This window comes from Zingiber officinale, chromosome 4B (genome assembly GCF_018446385.1).
Source record: "Zingiber officinale cultivar Zhangliang chromosome 4B, Zo_v1.1, whole genome shotgun sequence".
NCBI classification, from domain to species: Eukaryota; Viridiplantae; Streptophyta; class Magnoliopsida; order Zingiberales; family Zingiberaceae; genus Zingiber; species Zingiber officinale.
The window spans coordinates 101,510,460-101,520,617 of NC_055993.1; the positions used below are offsets into that span (position 1 = coordinate 101,510,460).

At 39.5% G+C, this 10,158-nt stretch overlaps 2 protein-coding genes across 3 annotated transcripts; one reads left to right on the forward strand and one right to left on the reverse strand.

Annotated features, from left to right (window-relative positions):
- Positions 1-264: 264 nt before the first annotated feature.
- Positions 265-1,675, reverse strand: LOC121975764 (protein PHOSPHATE-INDUCED 1 homolog). The gene has a single exon (XM_042527604.1). It carries the CDS (start codon positions 1,358-1,360, stop codon positions 455-457), a length of 906 nt encoding a protein of 301 aa, XP_042383538.1. The 5' UTR covers positions 1,361-1,675; the 3' UTR covers positions 265-454.
- A 2,280-nt stretch (positions 1,676-3,955) lies between these two features.
- LOC121975765 (probable RNA 3'-terminal phosphate cyclase-like protein) lies at positions 3,956-7,630 on the forward strand. 2 transcript variants are annotated; one of them, XM_042527606.1, is made up of 6 exons: positions 3,956-4,301; positions 4,430-4,579; positions 5,764-5,858; positions 5,941-6,116; positions 6,929-7,148; positions 7,312-7,630. In XM_042527606.1, exons 1-6 carry the CDS (start codon positions 4,097-4,099, stop codon positions 7,519-7,521), a joined length of 1,056 nt encoding a protein of 351 aa, XP_042383540.1. In that variant the 5' UTR covers positions 3,956-4,096; the 3' UTR covers positions 7,522-7,630. The 2 variants fall into 2 exon arrangements, with proteins under 2 accessions (XP_042383540.1, XP_042383539.1); XM_042527605.1 differs by having other exon boundaries at positions 3,958-4,301; positions 5,677-5,858.
- The last annotated feature ends 2,528 nt before the right edge of the window (positions 7,631-10,158 follow it).

Sequence of the window (10,158 nt, forward strand, 5' to 3'; positions counted from 1 at the left end):
GAAAATTATTTTTTTATCACATGATAATTACAAATGTACCTCCTCCCACGTATCGACGGAGACGCGAAAATTATTTTTTTATCACATGATTAAATTAATTATGCTGACACCTTTTATCATAATAATTGAATTGACAATACCATATTATCCTGAGGTGGGCTGTCGGAGGCGTGCACTGACTGTCATTCCCCACATGATCGGATTAACTGTCGAATTCATTTTAAAAACCCTATTAAGGAATGATCTAACAATATATGAAGAAAATATATAAAACATTTTTTTACCATTTATTTCACATACTTAAAAGTCACACAGTTCGGTACGACGTAATTACATATTCAAATATTCACAAATTTTCATTTTTATTCACTCTCGTTTTATATAATACTTAGGCATTCTCTCTATCGATATCCTCTTTAGTCTATACTTTATCTGGCACACGGAACAGGGGAAGCTACCCCAGAGTTGAACACGTGGACGTCGCCGGATCAAACAAGGCTGGGACCAGGTACTTCCGCCCGCGGGCCCCGTGCGCGTTGTAGCTGGCCGCCGTGGCTGGGTCAACCAGTAGGTTCCCCGGGTAGCCTGGGTACGCCCCCTTCCCGTACACCCCCGCGCACGCCGTCGCGGCCTCCAGCGGCGCCTCCCTCGGGCCCTGGTAGAACCCATCGCCGAACGGGTTGGTGGCGGCGCCTGCCAGCATGCTGGCCAGGTTGATCACCATCCCGTCGACCCCAACGTCGCCGTTGGGCGCCACCAGCGGCGGCGTCTGCGGACCGTAAGTTGGCTGGTGGAACGGCCACGCGCACTGCCCGGGGCACTGCGCCGCTGCGTTCCCCACCCATATGTACACAGATCGGCCTCTTCCGGCTGCCGCCAAGTGGGAGCCGCACCGGCTCATGCAGAACCGCTCCACGGCCACATCCCCCGCCGTGAGCACCACGCTCAGCGCGCCGCCGCCGCCGCCGCGCGCCGCCAGGGCGGCGAGGTGAGCGTCGTTGAGGGATTTCCCGAGGGAGTACGACTCGTCGAAGATCTGCCGGCCGAGAGCGAGTCTGGGCGGCGGCGTCCTGGAGGCGGAGTAATACTTGCGGAGCGAATTCCACCAGGAGGCCACCGACGGCTCAAGGCGGTCCTTCTGTCCAGGCAGCGGGGAGAGGGAAGCGACGAAGTCGGAGACGATAGCTCTTTGGGAAACGGTGAACTTTCCGTAGAATACGAGATTGACGGAGATCCGCCCGGTGAGCATAGTTCCCCTGTGGTAGGTCATGGCGAGCGGCTGTCCATCAGAGCCGTGAAACAGAGCAGGCAGCAACAGAAAAGAGAGCAGCAAAACAGAGCACAGCGAAGAGTAAGCCATAGAACTCTGTTTTCAGAGAAGAGGAAGAAGAAGAAGCTTTGGAACTGTGTTTACTGAGTGGCTAAGTGCCTAAAGTGCTACCACTTATATAGCGGTCGATAGGTGTCATCAATGTGATTTAGGGGTGGGAGGAGGAAAGGGAAAGGGAAAGGGAAAGGAAGGGAGGGGGAATAAAGCAGGGGAGAACTGCGCCATGCACCACGTTGACGGAGTACGCGATGGCTGGCGTCGGCAAAAGAGACGGTGAGTTAGGAGCAGAAGCGTCTTTATGTTTGGGTGGATGCCAATGATTCTTTTGACGTGAACGCTACTGAAAGGTAAAGGGGGAAGCCACTAAGCATTGTGGCAATTAAGAAATCGTCGTCGTTATCGTTTTCGCATGCTGGCAACGATCGAGTGTGGGGCAGGCGAAGAGGACGACGGCTGGTCCATGCCTGGAAGAAAAATTGTAGCAGGCCGTGGATTGGAGCGGCGCGCGAAAGGGTGAAGAGAGCGTTGATTATGGGGCAGGGAGGGTTTGGAATGGAATGCATGGATTACGAGGCCCCAGAGAGCGACCGGGGGAAGACGAACTCGGAAATCGGAATTGCCGCACGTGATCCTCAACAACTCATCTCGTTCTTATCTTCTTCGACTTTTTTTTTTAAAAATTTTTTTTGTCTAAATAAATGACAGGACAATAATCAAGGCCACCCTATTTATTGTAGGCTTGTAGCAAAAGCCACCCTATTTATTGGATTCATGAAAGACATTTATTTGGATTTTAGACGGAACGATTTTAATTTTTAGCAAATTGATTTAAAATTTAAACTCTAAGGATGTATTCAAGACTTTTAATTATTTTGAATAATTTTTATGAATTTTAAAAATTTAGGTGGATTTAATTTAGATTTTTATAAATTTTATATAAATCTAGTAATATCTAAATTAAATTTTTATAGAATTTCAAAAAGTAAGGTATTCAAACTTATTTTTTAAAACTTTATGAAAATTTTTTGGTATTCAAAGTTTCAATAAATTTTCATGGATTCTTTTAGAAATCCTTGAATATAAATTTTAACCAATAATAGTTCTCCAAAACACTTGTATAATTTTAAAAATAAAATAAAAAGTCTTCTCCTCATCCTTGAGATTTCTATATACTTCAAATCGTTTTAATTTTTTTACAAATAAGTCCTTTTCTTCCCGCTCCTCGATTTTGATTATTTCTTTGATCTTAAAGGCTCTGTCCTTGTTCAACCGCTCGGCGGCTTGCATCAACCTCTTAACATGTATTTCATGCAAAGCTGAGAGTCCTCTGAAATGTCATTCTCCGACATTATAATGGCAAAAGAATGGATCGGAACTGTTGGAACGGAACAACGACCGCTTGCAGCCTTTTCTCCGGCGGCGACTCACGACGGCGGGTTGCAGACAGAGATTTTTTCTCCGGTTGCTCATGATGGGAAACGATGAGTGTCATTCGGTGAAGCATGCGGTGCATTGGAAAGGAGGAAAATAAATAGAAAAATTGTTTGAGGTAGTCGGTGATGCTTCCGTCGACTACTTGCGAGCAGGTCGAAGTTGAAGTCGATTTGGACGACGACACTGTAGGTAGAGGAAAGAGAAACTTGAGACAATAGATTTTAATATAAAATATATATTAATAAATCAAATTAATTCTTAACTTAATTAATAGATAATTTAATAATGTAAAAATATTCTATAAAATTTATTAAAATTTTAAAATTCATAAATAAATTTTATATATTTATATTTATTTATTTTAATAATATTATTACTAATCAAATTAATAATTTTATTATTAATTTTATTACTAATCAAATTTATCAATTCAACATTTTATTAAAATGTTGATCAAATAAAGGGTTGATCAACATTTCATGTTAATTTGGATCAAAATTATAAATAAAAATATTTAAAATTATTATAATATTGTTGGATTTAAAATTATATTATTACCGTTTTTTTAAAGTGGGACATTATTTATCTTTATTTTTAGCCCAAACAAGATAAAAGTATAAAAAGTCGAAATTTTTTTTATGGACAAGTATGTTATTTATTATTTTATTAAAAAATTAATTTAATTAGGTATTTTAGGTTTTGTTTGAAAATAAATATCGTATGACCGTCTACGCTTTTCCAAGATGAGAATTGCACCCAATGGGGGCGTTTGGTTAAATGATGGAAATGACTATGAGTATAAGTTTGATAGTAGGGTGGAATAAGAATAGGAATGAAAATGAAATCCATCAAGTTATATGAGTTTGATTGATTTTCATATATCTAGTAATCATTCCCAAAATATCATTCTTAAATCCGCAATCTAAACACTATTTTTTACTATCATTCTATCCCTTATTCCTAAACCTATCAACTAAACACTCTCTAAATATACCCTTTTAAATTTATAAATTTTTAAGATTGAATACACCTTCTTAGACAGACACACCGCTTCAATGATCGGGTCCATGGACTCTGATCGTGATTCGCTTTATTAAGGGTTAAAGCGGTGATTGAAGCGGTCCGGGCGTGATCCGCTTTAACTAAAGCTGGATCCGATCGGGATCCAGCTTTATTAAGGGTTCGTGGTTTGATAGAACCCTACAAAACTCGCAGTGCGTCTGTCTCGTCTGTCGCCGAAACCCTCCCTTCTCTTCCCTCTCCCGCCGCCGCCGCCGCCGCCGCCCGCCGGCGTCGAGCACGGAAGAGCGCTCTCCCTCTTACTACGGGAAGATGGGGAAGGCGGCGTACATGAAGCTTAAAGGGAGCTTCCATTTCCGGCAGCGGCTCCTCCTCGCGACGCTGTCGACCAAAGCAATTCTCATCGAAGACATCCGCTCAGATGAAACTTCTCCAGGGCTTCGGTCCCACGAGGTCTCCCTGCTCCGCCTTATTGAGAAGATCTCCGACGACTGCTCCGTCGAAATCAACGAGACAGGTCCGTCCGTGAAATCAATCCTAATCAATCCTGTCTTGTTCAATTGAACGTCTTTGATTTCCAGAGATTTTTTTTATTGACAGTTTGGATCGATTTCTCTGACAATTTTGGCCTTTTGGTTCGTGTAGGAACGAAACTGAGATATAAGCCGGGAGTTTTGGTCGGAGGCAAGTATTTGGTACATGACTGCGGTCTTAGTCGTTCCATCGGCTACTTCCTTGAGCCGCTGATCTTGCTGGGCTTGTTTGGGAAGAAGGCCCTGTCTATTACTCTTAAAGGTTAACTCATTGTTTCTTTCTCTTTTTTATTTATACTCTCTAGGGAAAAGTGCAAGTAATCGTATCTTTCAATTTGCTGCTGCAAAGCAAACACCTTTCTAGAATTTGTTCTAGAAGCAAAATAATTATCATGTATTGGTATTGGGCCCTTAGTTCTTAGGTTTCTGCAACTTGGTCTATGCACTAGCCTTCTGTTCCTTAATGAGCCAAAAGTTTACTGTCATCTTCTGTTCAGGAAACTAATTGTTGATAAGGTTTTATTGGCTTACTCCACTGGTCCAAATCTTGCCAGAATTTTGTGGCATAATGATATAATTTGATAAGTTAAATTGTGATAATTGCACCAAGGCAAATCAAACCTGCAATTTAATTATATAACATTGTAAATGACCTAAAGGTCTCCCATGCCCTTCAATTTAAAAGCATAGCATAAGGATCATTTACTGGTCTTAGTTGCATCTCCTGTATTCAGTGCCTTCTTAAGCTCAGAAATGCCTACCAAGTAGTGTCCTACTTTTCTCAAATCAGCAAATTAAATCACTGGATGTAGAAAAAGGTAAATTTAAAGGGAACAAGTTTGACAAGATTTTTTGTTAATAGTATCCTAGGATCTTTTCAAACCTGATTTAATAATACAACATCGAATCTTTATGGGCCACTGGATTAAAAAGTGGGAATCACAATGTATAATCTTTTAGTTAGAAACTCCAGCTCTACTAAACAACAAACTAGAATAACTTCAAAGATACGGCCAACATCCTTTGTTAAAACATGACATCACATATCGAAACATATGTTTTTCAAATATTGATGAAGTTAAATTATCAACCAATCTTTATCTAGGCTATTTTCAATACTTGTATCCCTAAAAAAGGAGTATAGTTCATTGAATGCTTAAACATTAATTAATGATCCTAATCATTTCATGTGCTTTGTTCCGCCATCAACCATGACAAAATGAAATGTATACTATGACTACCTATATTGTATCTGGTTAAGTGCCAATGAATCTTTTACAATGCTTAATGTGTGACTAACAATGTATGGTGACCTATTTTGTGAAAAAAATATATCATGATAGTTTTCCTTTTAAATAGGAATTACAAATGATTCTAAAGATCCTTCTGTTGATACCTTCCGTACAACAACACTACATATGCTCAAGCGATTTGGTGTTTCATTAGAAGGTTTGGAGTTGAAAATTGTGAATCGGGGAGCTCCTCCCCTTGGCGGCGGTGAGATTATTCTTGGAGTTCCAATTGTCCCAACCGGCTTAACTGTGAGTCTTGATAAATACATAAGCTGTGTAGTAATAAATCATGCCTCTTATTTGTTAATTTACAAAAAACTAAAACATGCAGGCAACCCATTGGGTTGATGAAGGAATGGTCAAGAGCATTAGAGGGGTGACATTCTCAACACGAGTATCTCCTCAAATAGGGAGTCGAATGATATATGCAGCTCGTGGAATTTTCAACCGCTTCATACCTGATGTTCATATTTTTACAGACCATAGGTCAGGACCATCTGGTGGAAGGTACAATTATATATATTCTTTCTACTAGTAACCCTTTGTTTGCCTAAGTACATTATATCTCTTTATGATAGTTTGTCAAATTCTTGGATATGCATGTGATTCTTAATTCAGAGTATTTGTTAAAATTCTAAGCAGCATGTGAAATTTGGAGCTTATTGTGCTAAAATATTCGCTTTCTAAGTCATTTTAAACCATGAGTTCAGGCTTCTTATTCTTTCAGTCATCCAGCTGCAAACATTAACAGTAAGGACATGTGAAGTTTCACCTCACAGCTACTGGTTTGGTTTTGATTGCATTGGAAACTGGTATCTTTGACCTCACAACTACTAGTTTGGTTTGCTTTCTTGATTTGTGAGAACTGAAAGTATATATGGAGTGACTACAATTTGGCTGATGAATGGCACATTGGTGTTGATAGTTACTGGCAGATAGTGAGATGGAATTGTCAGTTTAGTCTTGGAATAAATATCCAACGGCCCAAATCCATTAGCTTAGATGAAATAGGCTGACAGGAGAACAGTTAGGACTTGATCACTTATCAGTTTAGTCAATGCCAACTTGATTGCACCCAATTGATGATGCTCTGCCCTAACTAAGGTCGTGTTGGCATTATCTTGCTCATGTCCTCTTAACTCATCTCAATCTTTCCCAACCAAAGTGAATCTCAATGGAACATACTCCAAATAGTTCTTTTAAGCTTCTTGGGTGTTTGAACATGGACTGCCTAGCTGGCTCTTTTGTTTTTTGTAAACAAGAATGCTCTTGTGGATGTTTGTTTTTAGCTTAATTCTCCTATGTAATCCACCTTGCAGATCGCCAGGCTATGGTGTATCATTAGTTGCAGAGACTACTACTGGCTGCTTGATTTCCACAGATATTGCAATCAGCCATCCTAAACCCGAAGACATGGATACCATGGAGGATTCCTATGAGAAACCAGAGATGTTACCTCCTGAGGATGTTGGCGTTCAAGTTGCTTCAATCTTACTCGGGGAGATAGAGCAGGGGGGCGTAGTCGATTCCACACACCAGGTCTACTTCAATACTTCCTCATAACAATCCATTACAACATGTGCTCAACACTGCAATAAATGCCATGCTTTCCAGAGTTCCATTCACAACTGCAATTTTCCCCCCATGTAGCCTTTTGTTTTTTCAGATCCTTGGACTGACATGCCTTTTGATTGTTTCCCAGGGCCTTGTCTTTCTCCTCTGCGCTCTCTGCCCTCCAGACGTATCCAAAGTTCGCGTGGGGAAGTTAACACCATACGGTATTGAAACACTTCGCAACATCAGAGATTTTCTTGATGTCAAATTTGTTATAAAACCAGATCCAACTACAAATACCGTGATTCTGAAATGCGTCGGGTGTGGGATGAAGAACCTATCAAGAAAAGTAGCATGAGCTATTAGTTTTTGCATTTTGAATTCACCAATATTTCAACGTGTATTGTAACTAGCCTCCTAACGACTGTCTAATGAGCTTTACAACGTACTGTCATTAGATTTCTTGAGCCTTTTTCTGTTGATTTGTTGGTATTTATTTTTCTTGGTGTTGTCTGATGCCTCCACTATACACGCGATGCATAGTCCGTAGTTTGCCCTACGTAGAATTAATTTGGAGTCAGGATCATAGAATAATACGATATATATATGTAGACACTCACGTACGAGTATTCTCGACTAATTGCAAGTTTTTTTTTTTTGTCTGTGTCAGTTTTTATTTCCGTGGCCCTAATTTCTCTTGCGAAGAAAACGCGAAGTGATCTGCTCCTCCTCGTCGCCATCGCGGGTTCTGCCCTAACGCCTACAAATCTTCTCCTCGCCTTCCTTCTCGCCTCCGTCGCCCTCTACAACCCATGGCTTTTTTTCCCTCCCTCGCAAGTCCTGCTCGCGACCAGCGCCGTCACGCCCTTGCCTTCCGCTTCCCTCCCTCGCAAGTCCTGCTGGTTTTGCTCGCGGCCTTGCGTCGACTTACAATCTGAACAGAAGACTCCAAGTCCTGCTCGCGATCGACGACGTCGCGGCCTTGCGTCGAGCTTCGAGAGAATAGAAGACTCCAAGTCCTGCTCGCGACTGACGACATCGCGGCCTTGCGTTGAGCTTCGAGAGAACAGAAGACTCCAAGTCCTGCTCGTGACCGACGACGTCGCACCGTCTCCCCCGCGGCCTCGTCGCGGCTTGTGGAACGGAGCTAGGGTTTCCGTCCCTCACTTGCGGAACGACTCATCCAGAAGTCGTCGGTGTATCTAGGGTTCCCGTCTCTTAAGTAAGAGAATTTAATTGAACTTGCAGTTGATTTTATAATAAGTGCATGATCAATGTGACATCAATTAACAATATCAGTGTAGATGAATCTGTGATTTGTTATGTGAAATCACTTAATTTTTTTATATTTGACACTGTATTATCAAGTCTAATTTAAATTAATTGTATCATATTATACATTAAAATGATTCAACATGATTATTGTGTTGTATTTTTGTGCTGTAAGGAGTGACTATGAATGACTGGCACATGAACTAAAGATGATTATTTCATTTTCAAATAAGTCCTCTTTAACATAAACAAAAAGTATGTTGTCTTACAAATGTTTCACTTTTTTGTTAATTGAAGGAAATTTTAGGTCAGATGTGATGTATGAATTGCTTACTTCCATCATGGTGACAACCGTGTGTTTCCCAACCTGCTATTTTTTTTGTTGACCGTAACATTTATTTTTTAGTTAGATAACATCAGTTGTCTGATTATTATATAACATTTATTCATTATCATTTCTTAATCTTCCTGATTGCATTCTTCAAAATGACACTGTTCTGTTATCATGAATTTGTTACTGCTTCATGACACTTGTTCATTAATTTGTCTCACTATAAACACTGATATTTACTTATTACAAAATATGATGTCATAAAATTTAGGTATTTTAATACAAAGTTATCATAAAATTGTGTGATTTCCCATTACTTAAGTAAATTGCTATTGTTTAGCTTAATTTGGTCAAATTTATCATAAAATTGTGTGATTTCCCATTACTTAAGTAAATTGATATTGTTTAGCTTAATTTGGTCAAACTTATCATAAAATTGTGTGATTTCCCATTACTTAAGCAAATTGATATTGTTTAGCTTAATTTGGTCAAATTTTACTTTTTAAGTTATGCTTGAATGACATCATCAAGTAACAACATCATCAACCATACCAAATATGAAAATGTGCGATGCAGAGACTGCGGACTAATAGCATTGGTTCTAGTCTCTAGATCGATCAAGAACGCAGGAAGACTATATTATGGATGTAAGCATCATGGATGGTTAAAGTGGGTGAGGTCTGATACTGGACTAAATGAAGACACTAATGATATACATTTTAGGATGTTGTCAAGAGCGGAGTCAAGGGTGAGGAGTGAACACATTGCTTATCCTGGTCATAATATGAGAAATTGAAATGTACCGCTTATTGTCTGAATATTAGTGATAGTGAACTTAATTCTTTTGGCTATATATTTATTTTGTTTGTTGGTTGACTTAGTTAAGTAGTACTAGTGTTGTAATGTAATAAAGAAATATAATTATGAATGATGTTGACATTTGTTTTTTTAATTTATGGATGATGTTGAGATTTGTTTACCAAAATTTATGTTGTAAACATGTCTCTTGAACTTGTTCAGATTGAATGAAGCTTGTGCTATTGAGCTTGGATTCCACTAACATTATTCACTCTAATATTGTGAAATGAGATTTTGACAACCTTGTATTTATCTTTTCTTTGGGAATTTTGGGATGAAAATGAGACTTTGACAACCTTGTATTGATGGTATTGGATTCCTATCTATTTAGATTCCTATCTATTTACTTATCAAGTTAGTCATCTATAGTTCTCTTATGCATTTCTTTAGTTCTTTATTTCCGTCCAAGGAAACACTGAAATAAATCTTGTTTGCTTGTTGGACTCATGAAAGAGAGGAATGATATCCTAGGATTTATGCAACCATCCACCAACCTTGTTTGAAGGAAGGCTGTGTTCCATTTGTTGTTTTACT

Coding starts and splice junctions, on each gene's coding strand:
- LOC121975764 (XM_042527604.1), bottom strand. CDS start 1,360: ATGGCTTACTCTTCGCTGTGCTCTGTTTTGCTGCTCTCTTTTCTGTTG.
- LOC121975765 (XM_042527605.1), top strand. CDS start 4,097: ATGGGGAAGGCGGCGTACATGAAGCTTAAAGGGAGCTTCCATTTCCGG. Junction 5,859..5,940: donor TTGTCCCAACCGGCTTAACT/GTGAGTCTTGAT, acceptor TAAAACATGCAG/GCAACCCATTGGGTTGATGA. Junction 6,117..6,928: donor TCAGGACCATCTGGTGGAAG/GTACAATTATAT, acceptor TCCACCTTGCAG/ATCGCCAGGCTATGGTGTAT.